Below are 19,414 nucleotides of genomic sequence, written 5' to 3'. Positions count from 1 at the left end.
GTCCCCTCTTTCATTCCTTTTGCCCAGCATGTATTCACCCACTATATTTTCTTCCTTGCCTTTTCCAATGCTTGCATTTCCATCTCCAATTATTATTAAATTTTCATCCCCTTTTACGCATTTAATCGCTTCATCAATTTCCTTGTACCTCATCATTATTATTGGCACTTGTAGGCATACAGATGTTAACAATCATTGTCGATTTAGGTTTTGATTTTATCCTTATTACAACGATTCTATCGCTATATATTTTGAAATGCTCTACTCTCTTCCCTATCTTGTTGTTCATTACAAAACATACACTTTCCTGCCCATTATTTGAAGCTGAGTTAATTATTCTAAAATCACCTGACCAAAAGTCGTTTTCCTCTTCCCACTGAACCTCACCAATTTCTACTACATCTACATTTATCCTATCCATTTTCCTCTTTAAATTTTCCAACCTACCAGCCTTTTTTAGACTTCTACTATTCCATGCTCCGACTCGTAGAATGTTATTTTTTAATTTTCTGGTTACCCCTTCCTTAGTAGTCCCCACCCGGAGATCCGAAAGGGGACTAGTTTACCTCTGGAATATTTTACCAAGGAAGGCGTCTCCATTTTTATTATATGAAAATGCAGAGAGCTACAGTTTCTTGGATAAAAACAGGTGTAGTTTTCCATTGCTTTCAGCTGCGCAGTACTCAGAACATTGAGTGATGTTGATATGGCCATTTAAGTCGTCCTGACCTTCGCCCTTAACAACTATTGAAAGAGCTGCTGCCCTCTTTCAGGAATCATTCCTTAGTCTGGCTCTCAACAGATACCTCTCCGACTCTCCGATATGGTTGCACCTTCGGTCCAGCTATTCTGTATTACTAAGCACTCAAGTCCCCTCACCATCAGCAAGATCTCATGATTCATGGAGGGAGAAAAATGTCACCAATGTATTTATAAAAAAAAAGGATTTAATATTGCATATATTCCTGCTAAACCTATAAAGTGTATTTTACAAGAAAATAAATTATGTGGAATATATAAAATAAAATTTAACAATTGTGAGAGAATATATATATATATATATATGTGTGTCATTCAAATAGATTTAATGAGCACTACAATAATTATAAAATTATAATATTAAAGTTCAAATGCTGTGAAACAACTAATAAAAAACAAGCATATTACAAATGTAGAAAATATCAATAATCAGATCACATTTAATAGTAAACTCATAAATCTGCTGGACATAATATAATGTTTAAGATTAATACTATTCTTTATCATGAGAAGTAGGTTGTTTTAAATTTTTATTACAGCATATATCCTATATATATTTTTTTTCTTCTTTTTTTTTAATAATAATTTGATTTTAACGAATGTTTAAATAATTTACTGTATTTTAATAATTTTATTTTAAATAACCATATTAATATTTTAAATAATAATTAACAATATTTTATAAAAAATATTTTAATTTCATATCATGTCTAATTTGAAAAAGTTTGCTGATGATGGAACAGTAGGCTCTAATAAAAGTGCAACAAATAGATAAATGTTCTTACTCTTTATGAATTCTATCTGATTGTAACATTTTTTATTATAATTTTCACTGATAATAAAATTTATTTTAATACAGTAGTTATAATGTTAGGTAAATTAAATTAGAATTAGTATATATATATATATATATATATATATATACACACACACACACATACATACAAACATAAAAGAGTTTGCATTTAATTCATAACTTACTCTCATCTGGTAACACCTGCAGTTGGTATAACCAATCACATATTGTTCTTTTTCTTTCTTCCTCAATTTCATCAATTGCTCCTAACAAATCTAACCCTGATAGGGCAAAAAATGCTATTGAAATCCTGGAAAAATAAAGGCATTTAATTATATCAACAAAAACATATACTATAAATAAAATAATAACATACAGTGTATAAAAACGGGATAATATCACAAAAAAAATTTAAATACAATCACAATATTTGACAGGAGCACTAAACAGAATATACAATAGAACCTAACAAATTGCCTAAATAATGATACAGAACACTACCAAAATAACATACAGCAGAATAATTAATGTTTTAAAAAATACTTTGAAATAGTGTTCAAAACAGTAATAAAAAATAATATTAATATAGATAAACAATGTAAACAATAAATTTTAAAACAAAGAGCTTATAAAAATTAAGTGTAATAAATCGACAATAAATTTTATATTCGAATGATAAACAAACTATAAATTTATTACAAGACATACAGAATATAAAAATCCAATGAAATGTAATGCCTATTCATTTGAGGTTTTGCATAAAGATGCAATTGCAAACAAGACAGCCACATGCATCTCATTGTGATGGGAAAATTTCTTTAGTCCTAAATAAAAGTTATGTGATTCCTTTTTAAACGATATGTTCATTCAGTAGGAAAAAAATGCGTAGAAAATTATATAAATATTTTAAAACAAGGATTGAAGAACGAATTTTCATAAGTGATGAAATAATTGTGTCTGTCCATCAAGGCTTAAGCAGCCAATTCAAAAAGAAAATATCAATAATTAATACTTTATTAACAAAATCAATGCTACATAATAAATGTTAATATACTGTCATCTTCAGAACTTCAGAAAAATACACCACTTCAGAAAAAAGATTTCTACAAATTTCAGAAAGATACAGTGAACTCTTCCACATTCATCAACTGAAGCGACAGGTATTCTGAGAATGCAAATAAACTTTGTTACTGCTTATTTTACTATTTCTAAGACAATAAACAAATTACACACCACTTTACCACTTCATGGTAAAGTGACGGCATCTTGGCTTTTAATGTGGAATGTCCCATATTTGAATTCTGGACAGGCATAATAGCTTTCATATGTAAAAAATTTCCATTCCATAATTTCCCATGCACAAGTTACAAGCATGTGGAGAATTAAAATTTAATTTGCAAAAAAAAATTGTAATTAAGATTTACTTTCACTTATTACTGATTCAATAGTTCACTGTCATCATTCAACATTTCAAAAATGTATAATAAGGTATAAGGATCAATCCATTTGAAGCGACCCATGGTTGCTTGACAATTTCAAAAAAAAATTGAAACTTACCCACTCGTTTCCTACATGTCTCAGAACCTTAAAACTATTTTTTTAAATTTTTTATTTAAGCAGTTTACCTGTGGTGGCCATTTTTGTTATGGTGTCCACGCCTATTTATAACGTTTTTATTAGTACAATTCACAAGAAACTTTTTTATTTGCCATAAACATCTACAAAAACACTGCAAGTTGTGCAAATTTGAGATTTTTATCACCAGCCCCATCAGAGTTCTTTGAAGCCAAAATTTGAATTTAAAAAAAAAGTTTTCAAAAATTCATAAAAATTTAGGGGTAAGTATATCACCATTAATATTATTTATGGTAAATTTACTAACATACAGTTACACATAAAAAATAATTCAAACTGTGTATGTCACCTCTGCTTCTTGTAAAATTACCAAAAGTAAAATTTCACTGTTTTTCATGCTCAACTTTATTGGTAATTTTCTCATAGAAAGAATAGAGATGGGTAAATAAATCACCAATCTTTTACCTTGAGAAAATGTAATTAAATTGCTTTTTGTTTCATCCTTCCAGGACCAATAGTTTTTTAGTTATGATTTTTTTCATAAACTCTTACAATCACAAGTATAGGTGTGTGCACTGCAACAAAAATGGCCACCACAGTAAACTGCTTAAATAAAAAATGTAAAAAAAAATAGTTTTAAGGTCCTGAAACAGGAAGGAAACAAGTGGGTATGTTTCAATTTTTTTTTGAATTTGTCAAGCAACCAGCTTCTGTTTTGTTTTATGCTTTATGTTTTATGGCATACTTCAAATGAATTGACCCATAATAGAAAGTTTCTCAATTTGATTATACAGGACAGTAATAAAATTTATAATAAACTATATATTTATCATAAACAGACACAAAGTCAAGCTAGTTGAACAGTTTAAATATTTAGGAGAAAATATCGTACATGACCTCAAAGAAAAAATAAACTGGAAAAAAAGAACACAAAAGCTCAATTATGCACAACATATCACCAAATCAACATATAACAAAAGAAGCATCTCAATAGAAACAAAACTGTAATCAGATCGATAATAACATATGGAAGATCCAACATTTCCTACTCAAGAGAGATGCAAAGAATAGAAAGAAGAATTCTAAGAACATGCATAAATAAAAGACGACTTACTGATGGGGGAGAATGGAAACTCATACCAAACCATGAGGTACATAAATATGTAGAACCAGCTATAGACTACTTTAGAAAGAAAAGAATCTCCTTCTTTGGACACATAATAAGAACAGAACCGAACAGGCTCGTCAGGAAACTGGTCGAGAAATACTGGAAAATGTCCAAAACACTGACCTGGATAACCGAAATGAAACAAGATATGCAAGAACTAGAAATCACAATAGAAGATTTATGAAACAAAACTGACAATATAAAAATACTAAAAGAAGCAAAAACAGATTTAAAATTAAAGAAAGGAAACAACAATGAGGGTTTGTTCAGAAAAACTCAAAAAAACAAGATCTGACAGAATGAAGAAGTATTGGGAAGCAATCAAGAAAAAATAAAAAGAACGAACAAACCAGAGTTGATTAAAGTGGTCCACTGTTTTCCTCAAAAAAAAAAAAACCAAAAAGAAAGTATAAGCCAAACTGAAGTTAAAACTGTCAAGTTAGATAGCAGATAGAAATGATGTCAGTCTAAAATTGAATGAAATTAAAAATTTTAAATAGTATGGTGATTTTAGAAGTATAGTACATCTATCTGAGAAGTCCCTACCCTTCTTGCAAAAAATATGTTGCTACTGTTTTGAAAGTAGCATGGAATTCAGTTCCTACGAAACAATTTCTTTACAATGAATGGTATTCCTGTTCTCAAGCTCACATAGGACACTCCCTATCTCACTGGTTTTCAGTTGCAAAGCCATACCTGATATGAACAGATACAATTAGTGTTGAGTAGTTTTTAACATGTGTTTGGGTGCATGGATGCACGAGAGACAAGGACAATGCAAACAATGCCACAAATAATAATGAATGCATTTCATGAATGTTTTATCAAGAACCTGTTCATAAAGCAACAATGCTTGATTGGGGGAAGCATACATTTGCTTCTGGCAGTGTTAAAGACAAGCTGCTTAGTAGACAAAAGAAAATGTAAGTACAAATAACAATGCTTGATTAGGGGAAGCATACATTTGCTTCTGGCAGTGTTAAAGACAAGCTGCTTAGTAGACAAAAGAAAATGTAAGTACAAATATATAAAAATTGCTATCACCATTCCAACTGAGCAATATCTAATTAAATCTATTTGCAAATAAGCAGACAAACTCAATATACCAAGATCATGTTCAAAAGACTTGAACATGAAATTAGTTGACCAACTTCTGTGATTGAATCATCATTTGAAGACAAGGATTCGAGTGATGCGCCTTTCTATTTTTGTTTAGCCTCCGGCACCACCGTAAGGTATTACTTCAGAGGATAAATGAGAATAATATGGATGAATGTAAATAAAGTGTAGTCTTGTACAATCTCAGGTTAACCATTCCTGAGATGTGTGGTTAACTGAAACCCAACCACCAAAGAACACTGGTATACAAGATCTAGTACTCAAATCTGTATAAAAGTAACTGCCTTTACTAGGATTTGAATCTTACAACTCTCAACTTCGAAATCAGCTGATTTGCGATGAGTTCACCACTAGACCAACCAAGTAGGTAAAGTGTTGCACCTGCCATGATTAATTAACATGATTTCCAAATGCAGTTTTTTTTTTGAGGGCGAAAAAGTCTATGCGTTATCATCGCCCAGATTGTTTTTTTCCAAATGCAGTGTCACACACTGCATTTGCAGTTATGATAAATGTGCAATTTATCACAGTTCATGAATCAGGAATGTGATTTTTTGGAATAAAGAGAATTCTCATTTCGTGCATGAATTGAAAAGAGTTTACCACATCATGACATGGGCAGAAATGGCATCATGATACTTGTTTGGGAAACATATTTTTTTTTAAGAGCACAAAAATAGTGATTCTTAATCGCAAATTCAATTGAATGGTATCTGGAATGTGCCTCAATATAACAAAGCAGAATTCTGGTTTATTTTGGTCTTTGAGTCTGCAATCTCCCAAATGAACAACTTCTAGGTCACTGAATTAGCTGTAGTTCATAAGCATCACCAACTCCATGAACGGCTAACATGAAGCTTTCATCTTACCATACCTAACAACTAATTGTGGGAAATAATCCAAGACCTACATACTTCAACATCAATACACAACAAATGAAGAATTCTGAAGGAGTAGGGAGGAAGCCTTTTGAACCATAACTAAGATATGCTTTGCTACTTCTCAAAAGATCACAGACGTATAGCTCTAGCATTCAGCATGACTACGAGCACACAGATCCGCTAGATGTATACTTCTTAAGTGCAAATTTATACAAATGTTCATAAGATGCACTAGTCTACAATGTATATTTGTGTAAGGATACGGATAATTCTTGGACATACTGTACAAATCAATGACAATTACAAAAAAGGTGAGGGAGATGCTAATGAAGCAAGAATGTGAAGAAATCCCTGCTGTTCCCTAAAATGAGACTATGTATTATAAAAATTAAACAATCAACTCATAGTCTACAAAATAATAAGAGTTTATTTACTTTACAAAATGCAGAAGTTTTAGAGAAGGAAATAAAAAAATTGTCCAGAAGGTTAAGTAGACAACTTCACTGCATGAATACAACATTACGAAGTTGACAATAAGAAACAAGTAAATAATGTATATCTCAGTTATTCGTTGCAATTTTTATTTTGTTAATAAATAACATATACTCTCTACAATATGGAACTCACATAGGGACATTTCAAAACTGTCTATGATTATAAGTTTCTTTTTCTTACTACAATATTACCAAAACATTTTTGTAAAAAATATCTGGATTTATAGTGACTGCATTAAATGTATTAATAAACCATAATATGAATTTGTATTTGTGAATGTCTGTTTAACACTATAAAAAAGAACTCTTGTTTATATAAATTAAAGCTCTATAAAAAAATCAAATTCAGCTGAAAACACAACTTTCATAATTCACAGTTATACATTATCAAAGTTACCTTTATTTCTATATTCTACAAACAGAAGCATCAGGGAAACCAATTAATTAGCAATCTTACTGGTGCAACAAAGTAGGTTACATTCCTATGATATCCCTCTTTACAATGTTAATGTTTCAAAATATAATGAGATATGAAAAAAATTAAGTAATAGACTGACTGACCTTCATGAAAACATTTTAACTTTAATGTTGTTTCATTTTTACATTCATGCAAATTTATATAATTTTCCCAGAATATTTAACTTAAGTCATAGGCTAACTCTTATGCTTAGCCCTATCATGGTGCTGGCCCTAACAAAGAGGTTAAATATATTTAACACTGAAACATTAATAAAAAAATAACTCATTTTCAAGATACTAAGAAGTAAACTTTTAAAAGAGCTTTTCATCGCATATACAGCTCTTTATCAATGGTATAAATGTTAAGGGTTGATCAGCGTTTAAAGAAAATAACTCCTTTGCTTAGAAAGAATTGTCCTCATTGTACAAGAATATATGGATGGTACCAAGAGTTTGAAAGTGAAAATTTTGGCCTTGAGGATGCTCCAAGGTCAGGTTAACCGACTTGTGACTGAGAAAAATATTGCTACAGTATGAAAAACATTTCGAAATAGACAGGCATGTGACCTACCACCAAATAAAGGTGTCCTTAATCAATCATGATCGGCAGTTCATTGCTATTCTGCAAGATCATTCAAGTTAGAAAGCTTTGTATCTCTTGGGTGCTGCATAACTTGACTGATGATCAGTTGGCAATGTCGTGTTTCATGGTGCCGTGAAGTGCTGAAAAAGGTTGAAAATGGGAAATCTCCCTATTTGAACAGTATTGTGACAAATGACAAATCTTGGCTATTCCATTATGACATCCCAACCATGGCTGAGAACAAAGTGTAGGTGTTCGAAGATGAGGAGATCCAACGGCTGTTTGAAAATACAGATCAGTAAAGATGAGAATGGTAGCTATATTTTTTAATGTGACAGGAGTTTTAGAGAGAGTTGTGCTGGAAACTCAGAACACAACTACAGGCAAGTGGTATATCGAAAATGCCTGTCTAAAGTTATCAAATTTCTCAAGATGCTGCACCCAAACTCAAGGATGGACACATGGTTTCTTCATCATGATCATGCTCCAATACACTCTTCCAAAGTTTGTTCTGTCTATTTGGCCATGGTGGAAATTATTTTGAAAAATTATAAAAAAATAAACTCGTAAGGTTTCCTTTGTGTGCACGCGCTCGCTCGCACGCGTTCTTCATGGCGCTTATACATGTTTTTTGTATCTGTGAGACCATATGAACAAACTGCTCAGCATAATACTATAACATGTTATATTTACATTAGTTTATTCTGTATAAACTAGGTTATTGAGTTTATTACTGTGTATTTGGTTAGTTTGTCAAATGGATAACATATATAAACACTACCTCAAACAAATTATACCCCACAGCACCAATATTAATTAACAAAAAGGATTAACCAACATGAGTTATTCAATCATGTCCATCAACTAAATGCAAATGTAGTCTTAACACACAAACTAGTCCCATACATAAATAATATTATTTGCTTACATATTTTTTTATAAATAAAATTAATAAATATTATTATTTGCTTATATATTTTTTTTTTGCAAAAAAATAATAAAACAAAAATATCAAAGATGAAAACATATCAAGTAACTGTGCACCTGTACTTACGGCACAACCAATCTACATTAGCAAACTTTACAAGATATTGCAAGAGGTAAAATACTTTTGATATTCCGGAGGTAAAATAGTCCCCCGTTCGGATCTCCGGGTGGGGACTACTAAGGAAGGGGTCACCAGAAAAGTAAAAAATAACATTCTACGAGTCTGAGCGTGGAATGTTAGAAGCTTAAAACAGGTTGGTAGGGTAGAAAATTTAAAAAGGGAAATGGACAGGGTAAAGGTGGATATAGTAGGAATTAGTGAGGTTCGGTGGGAAGAGGAAGGCGACTTTTGGACAGGGGACTTTAGAGTAATTAACTCAGAGTCAAATAATGGGGAGGCAGGAGTAGGTTTCGTGATGAACAAGAAGATAGGGAGGAGAGTGGAGTATTTCAAGACGCATAGCGATAGAGTCATTGTAATAAGGATAAAATCAAAACCTAAACCGACAACGATTGTTAACGTCTATATGCCTACAAGCGTCCATGATGATGATGAGGTAGAGTGTGTATACGAAGAGATTGATGAAGCAATTAAACACGTAAAAGGAGATGAAAATTTAATAATAGTTGGAGATTGGAATGCAAGCATTGGAAAAGGCAAGGAAGGAAATATAGTGGGTGAATACGGGCTGGGCAAAAGGAATGAAAGAGGGGACCGACTTATAGAGTTTTGCACGAAGTATAATTTAGTAATTGCCAACACCCAATTTAAAAATCATAATAGAAGAATAAACACTTGGAAAAAGCCAGGCGATACTGCAAGGTATCAGATGGATTATATCATGGTTAAGCAAAGATTTAGAAATCAACTCGTTGACTGCAAAACTTACCCTAGAGCAGACATTGATAGCGACCATAATTTGGTGATAATGAAATGTAGATTGGGGTTTAAAAACCTGAAGAAAAGGTGTCAGATAAATCGGTGGAATTTAGAGAAGCTTGAGGAAGAGGAGGTAAAGAAGATTTTTGAGGAGGACATTGCAAGAGGTCTGAGTAAAAAAGATAAGGTAGAAAATGTAGAAGAAGAATGGGAGAATGTTATAAAGGAAATTCTTAAATCAGCAGAAGCAAACTTAGGCGGAATAAAGAGAACTTGTAGAAAACCTTGGGTTTCAGATGATATATTGCAGCTGATGGATGAACGTAGAAAATATAAGAATGCTAGTGATGAAGAAAGTAAAAGGAACTATCGGCAATTAAGAAATGCTATAAATAGGAAGTGCAAACTGGCGAAAGAAGAGTGGATTAATGAAAAGTGTTCAGAAGTGGAAAGAGAAATGAACATTGGTAAAATAGACGGAGCATACAGGAAAGTTAAGGAAAATTTTGGAGTACATAAATTAAATCTAATAATGTGTTAAACAAAGATGGTACACCAATATATAATACGAAAGGTAAAGTCGATAGATGGGTGGAATATATTGAAGAGTTATACGGAGGAAATGAATTAGAAAATGGTGTTATAGAGGAAGAAGAGGAAGTTGAGGAGGATGAAATGGGAGAAACAATACTGAGATCTGAATTTAAGAGAACATTAAAAGATTTAAATGGCAGAAATGCTCCTGGAATAGACGGAATACCTTTAGAATTACTGCGCAGTGCAGGTGAGGAAGCGATTGATAGATTATACAAACTGGTGTGTAATATTTATGTAAAAGGGGAATTTCCGTCAGACTTCAAAAAAAGTGTTATACTAATGATACCAAAGAAAGCAAGGCATTTGGTAACGTAGACTGGAATAAAATGTTCAGCATTTAAAAAAAATTAGAGGTCAAATACAGAGATAGAAGAACAATTGCTAACATGTACAGGAACCAAACAGCAACAGTAACAATTGAAGAACATAAGAAAGGAGCCGTAATAAGAAAGGGAGTCTGACAAGGGTGTTCCCTGTCTCTGTTACTTTTTAATCTTTACATGGAACTAGCAGTTAATGATGTTAAAGAACAATTTAGATTCGGAGTAACAGTACAAGGTTAAAAGATAAAGATGCTACGATTTGCTGATATAGTAATTCTAGCCGAGAGTAAAAAGGATTTAGAAGTTAAAAGTCCTACGCAAGAACTATCGCATGAAAATAAACATGAACAAAACAAAAGTAATGAAATGTAGTAGAAATAACAAAGATGGACCACTGAATGTGAAAATAGGAGGAGAAAAGATTATGGAGGTAGAAGAATTTTGTTATTTGGGAAGTAGAATTACTAAAGATGGACGAAGCAGGAGCGATATAAAATGCCGAATAGCACAAGCTAAACGAGATTGTGCTCGTAAGAAATATAATTTGTTTACATCAAAAATTAATTTAAATGTCAGGAAAAGATTTTTGAAAGTGTATGTTTGGAGTGTCGCTTTATATGGAAGTGAAACTTGGACGATCGGAGTATCTGAGAAGAAAAGATTAGAAGCTTTTGAAATGTGGTGCTATAGGAGTGTTAAAAATCAGATGGGTGGATAAAGTGACAAATGAAGAGGTATTGCGGCAAATAGATGAAGTAAGAAGCATTTGGAAAAATATAGTTAAAAGAAGAGACAGACTTATAGGCCACATACTAAGGCATCCTGGAATAGTCGCTTTAATATTGGAAGGACAGGTAGAAGGGAAAAATTGTGTAGGCAGGCCACTTTTGGAATATGTAAAACAAATTGTTAGGGATGTAGGATGTAGAGGGTATACTGAAATGAAACGACTACCACTAGATAGGGAATCTTGGAGAGCTGCATCAAACCAGTCAAATGACTGAAGACAAAATAATATATATACAAGATATTATCAATACAATACAATAATATATAGATACCAATAAAACATATTGAGATTTGTAAAAATAAGTTAATAATGCCAGTCAAATATTTAGTAAAAATAATTATATGAGTATTTGCTGAATATGGGTGTTTTTTAACAATTGTCAATATATTTTTGTAAGCTAGGTTACATTGGTTAATTCATTTACTCTCAAAATAACTACAAGTATCAGATCAGGTTATAATTATCAACAATGTTGTTGAGAAATGAATTTTTCAATATATGAAAAATGCCACGACAAAATAAAATTCAAATCCAGAAACTTTCATATGAAAAGCAGAGATACTATCGCTCTGCCACAGAAGTTGACAAGTAGAATAATTACAAATGGAATAATACAAAGTTTTGCTCTGAGAAAATAAGACTAAAAAAAATTTAAATGAACTAAGAACATAGACACAATTAAATATGCTATAACGATGATAAACTTTTCCTCCCTCCCTATTTGAATTGTTTGTTCGTTAACAAAGAGTTCAGTCAGCACAAAAAATAATAGATTCCAGATATTCACATTAAACAGATTTCCTTGCACTTTATAATTTCATCACATTTTCTCACCTATCAACAAATTTAAAATCAAAAGAGCAAACGTACAAAAAGGACAATAGTAAAAAAAGTATTTTCCCTAAAACACAGTAAATTACAAAATCTCTTACATTAACAGTACAGGTTAATAAACTATGAAGATAATGATACAACCAATACAAAAATATGTAGTAAAAGTAATTACTAAATTTGTTAACTTGTTTTTACGACTTACCAATATATTTTATTTGTTGTACCATGCTTATAAACATGGAATTTTATTTATTTATATAATTATTTTGATCAGCGATTTACTAGAATGAATTAATACTCCAGCACAAAATAATCTAATTAAGTAAAGCTCTACGATCAGGGTCACAAAATCTCATACATAACTGTTGGCTGTAACTTTTTCTCAATGTGATAAACATTATCAATACAATAATATGTACATAAAATACTTGTTTATTGGCATAAAAAATGTTTACCTGGTGGAATCAAAATTTGAAAGTCTTGCCGGAAGAATTTGTAGATGATATTTAAAATACCTGACATGCTGTTGTCTAGCTAGCACTGCGTTTTCGGTATCATGAGTCATATTAATAATTAAAAAACAAAAATTCATGCATTGGAATTTAAAATACACTTTCATAAAAACATTTTTCTAGGTTAGGAGGATTCAGTTCAGAGGGATCACTGACACTATCACTTGAATCTATTCATCTACAGATGTACGACTTGCACTCAAAAATTTCAACCTGAATCATTGGCAACGCTATATACCCGAACAATGTTTCAAATTTATTTCCTTTTGTCTAGTAATAAACAATAATATTACAAATACGGGTAAAAATATTATTTTTAATAACGGTATTTTTTTTAATTTATTACAAATGTTTTTTTGTTACTTTTCCATTAAAAATATAAATAATTATTCAAATCGGAATATATAAAAATACATTACCTAACACATCATCAACATAAGATAAATTATAAATATAAAAAAATATGTTTTTAAAGTCCATATTAATTATCTAACATATAAATACACAAAATGTTTCACAATTCAGTAGCCGAAATCGAATTTTGAGCATACAGTATATTTTTACATAACGTTGATCAGGATCCAGATTTTTGTTTTTAATTTGTATTATTTAAAAATTCAGGAATAATATTGTTTCCGTAAAAGAAAATTTTTTAATCCTATTTTAAATAATTTGGAGAGGGAAGATTTTTCAAACGGTTCTCCAATTTATTAAAAATAACTACTTAAGTAAAACCCCAGGCCCTTTCTCGTATTGTTTCTACGCGAAAGTATGTTCAGTTAAAAACAGTTCCGTTGTTTGATTTGGTAAAGCTGGATTTTTTTAATAAGTGATCATTCTCGTCAGCAAATACTGCACATTCATAAATATAAACAGAAGAAGTTTACATATTTAATTTTGTAATTACAAGTTCATACTTTCGGACACCAGATGATTTGACGCCCATTTTTGTATTGTAAAACCCCATTCTGACTTTTGGGGGGGGGGGGTCTAAGAGATGACATTTTTTACACAAGAATATTCTTAGGCATAATAAATATTTAATAAAGATTACAAGCTTAGTGTTTTTATTAAGGTACTTCAAAACAAAGCAGTAGGCTTGATTATTTATTTTTAACGGAATTTCATTTTGTGGTTAACAGAAATACTATCATTATCATTAAAGGGAATAATATCCACACTATCAGCACTGTTACGTCTACTCGAGTAGCACAATGCAATGATTTTAAGCATATTTAAAGTTAGTTGGTTGCAGTCCCTTCCAGTGAATAATTTTCTGAACTATCATACAATTTTTAATTCCATTTTAATTATTTTCAGTTAAAAAAAGGTAATAATGAATGGCTGAAGATTTTGACGATAAAGAAAGGGAAGGAATCGAGAACACTAATCTGATGCACTCTGCATTTTACATCTTGAAGAGAGAACCAAAATGTTATTTGTATATTTTTATCAATTCTTATCAAAAGATGAAATCATCTACTTGTTTACGATTGGTAAAATATGACTAACCAATTATTAGCAGCTCCTCTGATAGCATAGTATTAATTTTTTTCATCAGTTAAAAAAAAGAAAAAGTGTGCTAGCAGGGCAACCCTAACCATAGGACTAAATGGACTACAGCCCCAGGGCGCAAGTCTTTTGGGGTTGGCAATTTTTCTTGGTGTTATATTTTTTTGTTATTAGTTTTTTGTTATTTTTATTTGAAATCTTTTCATAACAAAAATAACCAACTGGTCACCCTCCTCCCACTAGTCATCCTGTGTATTTTCTTATGAAGAGGGGTGCATTATTTTTAGTAACCCATGGGCGCCAGATATCTTAGGATGGCCCTGGGTTCTAGTTGAAGAGGATAAAGGACAGTCAAAATTAAAATCTGAAGAATATGCATCAGTTAGAGGATTTCCTGAAGGATTTTACAAATGCTTAAAGGAGGAAGAAGTGAAGAAATAGTTGAACTGTGTATATACAGTATGGGAGAATGGAACGATATACAATATGGGAGAATGAAGTTAGCCTTCAAAAAAAGGGAAAGGAATCCATAGATGTCATTGAGCTACTAAGGATGATTGGAAAGGGATACTTAGAGAGAAAAGGGAATGAAATTGTGTTTCATAGATTTAGAGGACATTTGATAGTCAAAAGGTAGAAAATGAGGGAGATTCTTAAACATAAAAAAGTAGAATGGAAATTCATAGATTTAGAGGACATTTGATAGTCAAAAGGTAGAAAATGATGGAGATTCTTAAAAATAAAGTAGAATTAAAAGACAAAGATATTAATTAAAGAATTATACACATGACAAACATCAGCAATGAGAGTAAAAAATAAGAGTATGACTGAGTAGTCAAGATGTTAGTTAAGAATGCTGCCTCTCACAACAATGTTCAACATATTGAAGATACAATAAGGAATATATTAGAAGAAAGAGAAGAAGGGATAAGTGTAGGAGGACAAAAGATGCATAGCTTTGTGCTGATGATATGGTAATTCTAGCTGATGACATACACATGCAAACAGCCCTGGAGGAAAGAATAAAAAAGTATGAAATGAAAATAAATGTAGGAATAACTAAAGTAATAGAAGAAAAAACAAAGTGGATTTAGAGATACAGACAAGTAAAGGAAGAAATGAAACTGTTAAAAATTACTACATTTATCTGGGTACTATGGTGACAGAGGATTGAAGAACAATGGAAATAAAAGGAAGGATAGCAATTGTAAAGAAACCCTTCAGTAAGAAGAGGAATTATTGTGTAGTAAACATCTGGACAGAACGAAGGAAGAAGAAGCCAAATGCTATTTATGAAGTGTGTTATTATATGCTATGTATGAAAATGAATCATGGGTGGTGAGGAAGAGAGAGAGAGAGAATAGGATTGAGACTTTTGAGATCTGGGTAAGGAGAAAATCATAAGTAATGAATAGGATATAAGACAAAAAGGCACTTATCCAGGAAGTACACAAAAAAAAGGAAACTGGATGTGTGGTTAGAGGAAATGGAATCTTGACAACTGCATTGGAAGAGTCAATAGAAATAGAAAGGAAATGAGAAAGAAGGATGAAGTTAATATATGAGCTAAACATTGGAAACTATAAGAGGTGAAGAAGAAGGCTGGGATGGAAATGGATGAAGCAGCAGTGGTATAAGACTTTTTTTTTAAAGAGATGGAGGAACCCCATTTATGGGTGCCACCCCTCCTAGAAACTGCTGATGTGGCATTACTTCAGGAGTAGGTGTAACAACCACATACACAATCAGATATTGCTAACATATATGGAAACCCATACAATCAACAAAACACCCAAGAAAACAAGCAATAACCAAAGACATCACACAGACACCCCTCTATCAGAAAAGAAGAAACATAGAACAAAAGCAAAGGAAACACCTACAGCAATCACAAACAAAATCATACACACTCCTCATGCACATGCACACCAAGTAATGTACACAAAATAACATTTACCATTTACAGCCACTATCGTTGCTCCAAAGACACAGCAAGCACACCATCAGGCTTCGAAGGAGTGCCTGTGGCCTCATCACACAGTCCATCAGGACTCCAACCATGAACATAACTTCTTGTTTACCTTTTTTACATACAACTCCACTGCCTTCCACTCACTGGGTCCTCTCATCAATACACTCTGCGTTTCTTCTGGCTGAAACATGGCCTTGACATCAATGGCGGCCAGCATTTCTTCACATTCTCTCTCAAAATGTGGACAGAAAAAGTACACATGAGAGCGGGTTTCTTCCTCTGTGCATTCAGGACAATGATCTGAAAAATCTCTACAGAATCTGAACAAATACAATCTGTAGCCTCCATGGCTCATCAGGAGCTGCGTTAAACTGTATCCCAACAAGACATGGGTTCTCCTACACCAGCTCCTGATTAAGCTGTACGTCCATCATCCCTTTATTCCTCTAACCCAACGCTCTTGCGAGATTTCCATCAATTCCTCTGTGATCTCAGCCATTAATCACCTTTTATTCTCAGAGAGCAAAGGTCCCTGTTCTTATAGTCTTTTCTCTTGCATAATTATCAAATCTATAGGCATAAGCCCCGCCAGGGCTTCAGCCATTTCCTTGGGGACTGTAGAATATGCAGATATTATCCTAAAACAATGGTGTAAGAGATCTGCCGTCAAGCAGAAAACAAGATTATGATGACGATACTATCTTTCATCATTACAATAAAAAACAAATACTTTGAATTTTAAATCTCTACTTAAGATAACAAGAAAGAAACAGTCATTGAAATCAATCCATTGTGAAGCAATTTTTTTTTGAAAACAACTAATACTTTAAAAAAGTAAAGAAAAAATCAACTGGTAATAAAACATTAAACGTATAAAATTTTACAATAAAATTTTTCACGTAAAAAAAATTTTGGTTTTCATTCCAGGCAGGATAAGTACACAAAGTATTGAACCAACTCTATCATATTCTTTGTTTAAGCATTGAGAGGCCATAAGTAAACTATATATATTATAAGGTTTAAATACCACTGAGAATACAATTTACTGCTAGGTAAATGTTCTGAAATACTAAAGACAATTAAAAAGAAGAAAACTGTAAGCATTTGTGCATATTATTGGAGGGGTAAGCATTCACAACGGAAAAAAACATAAAGGCAAATTACTATTAAACAAAGATTTATTGATTAGACTAATTTCTAGGAATAGTTTGTGGGTGTAACTTAAGCGAATTATTTACAAGATTTATAGGCAAGGTAAAAATCATTATGTTTGTATCCAATTTTTAGGAGGAAAAGAAGAAGAGATGCAATGTAAAAAAGATGTGAAGAGTGAGTAAGCAATTGCTATAATTAAATGTTTAAGATATGAGTAGGATAATAAACAAAAAATTTGACATATGAGTATATCTTAACTGTGATAATGAAAAGCAAGACACTGGTCACAGTACAAGTAATAAAATTCTTAAATGTTTTAATCAGTATTAAAAATTTTTTTTTATTCGTACTGTACTTTGCAGATAGTGAAAAAAATTTTCTTGTACCAGTGAAAGGCATTCCTTTCGCATGGGTAATATATTAACACCTGTTAAATGGTCTGGATAGGCAAAACCAGATGTGTTTTTTGAGTCCTCTTTTGTTGGTGTGAACATTTTTCACTACATAGAAATGTGCAAAACACCTTGTAATACGTAATTTACCGATAATCTTACCAGTTTCAAAATATTAACAAATAGTTTCACTTCCTTTCAGTTTCGCTTTGTGCAAATACAGCTGGACTGTTTTTTCTTTTAGCTTACAGGGTTCCTGTGTATTAGGTATCTTTTTATAATGATTCATTTACAAGTTCATAGGAAGTATAAGAGTTATAATTTTAAGTAATGTGTCCAAAGCCCAATTTTTGTTTTATTAACTTAGCAAAGGGTAACTGCTGCACCCGCAATGCTGGTGGGCCTGTGGGCTAGGGGTCACTGAAAAAGCAGTGTGAGGCATATTTATGTGGTAGAGGACGTTATCTATTTCCGCCTTATTTCTGTCCTTTACTTCAATCTTGCAGACAGAGTATTTTTTGTTCACATACCCAGATCTTTGGTCAATTATCAATATTCTTTGATAGAGTCAGAATTAAATTATTTGTACAGTTATTTTACTGATTTACATAAATTTTATATCGTTTAAAAATTATAACTATTAATTTTTACAATTTTTTTTACTATATTTTGAGCTAGTTTGTATTAAAATGAAGCCTTTTGAAAAACATTACAAACATTTTACGTGGTGCCCAAAAGAGGAAACCCAAAAGAAAAAAAAGACTGCTTTGAAGCTCACGAAATTAGACTCATTTTTAAGACAGAATATTCCTTGTGACTTCCACTGACCAAAAAACTAATGACAAAAGTGATGCCAAATCCTCTGTGGAAATTAATACATGTGATTTGTACGATGTTTGTAGTGCAAATGAAGAGCCTTTTTACAAAGACACTGGCAGCTTCATCTTTGGAAAATGTAAACGAAGATAAAATAAATTTTTTTTATTTATTTACATGATGAATCAACTAAAAACTGATAATTACATTTTTAATATAACACAAAATTATCCAACAGACCATGTAAATTTCCCTGATGTATTAAATAATGATATGAAAAAAATTCATACTTTTTAAACCAAAAGGTCATTTTCCAAAGGATCCATAGAGCATTTTCTAATAAATATTATCAAAAATATACTAAAACAGGGTTAAAAATAGCACGAATTTTGTTATACTTTAAAAAAGAATGTTGTGCACTGTGATAACTGTTGGCTATTTTCAGAAAAAATACATCATCTTCCTCCTGGCTAGGTGGTATTCAAGACTGAAAGGGGCTTTCCAAAAACTGACAACACATGAAGCAAGTACTGCCCATTTGAATGTGTATGTTAATTTTAATACAGGGCAAAAAAAAGTCACACTTTTATATTGACTTGAAATCTGAGTTGAGTTGACTAGTACATGGGCTGAAATTTTAGATCGTATTGTAAATGTTACCTTGACACTGGCAGCATCTCATTTACCTATTACAGGTCACAGAGAGAAGACAGGTGAGCTCAAAAGTGGAATTTGTTTGCAATGATCAAACTTTTAAGTAAATGTAATCCAGTCTTGCAGAAACTAATAAGTAGTCCTAAGAAAAGTTAA

At 31.8% G+C, this 19,414-nt stretch overlaps 1 protein-coding gene across 1 annotated transcript in view; it reads right to left on the bottom strand.

Annotated features, from left to right (window-relative positions):
• Window positions 1–13,013, bottom strand: part of betaggt-I (geranylgeranyl transferase type-1 subunit beta) — a 90,176-nt gene extending 77,163 nt beyond the window's left edge. Inside the window, exons 1-2 of the mRNA XM_075382277.1 lie at window positions 12,701–13,013; window positions 1,741–1,865 (exon numbers count right to left, since the gene is read on the bottom strand). Coding sequence (XP_075238392.1) covers window positions 1,741–1,865; window positions 12,701–12,864 — 289 coding nt within the window. The 5' untranslated portion in view covers window positions 12,865–13,013. The remainder of the gene's footprint in view (window positions 1–1,740; window positions 1,866–12,700) is intronic.
• Between the last annotated feature and the right edge of the window lie 6,401 nt (window positions 13,014–19,414).

Source organism: Lycorma delicatula, chromosome 1, assembly GCF_047948215.1.
Source record: "Lycorma delicatula isolate Av1 chromosome 1, ASM4794821v1, whole genome shotgun sequence".
In the NCBI taxonomy this organism is placed as follows: domain Eukaryota; kingdom Metazoa; phylum Arthropoda; class Insecta; order Hemiptera; family Fulgoridae; genus Lycorma; species Lycorma delicatula.
This window is presented reverse-complemented; position numbering and strand designations above follow the sequence as displayed.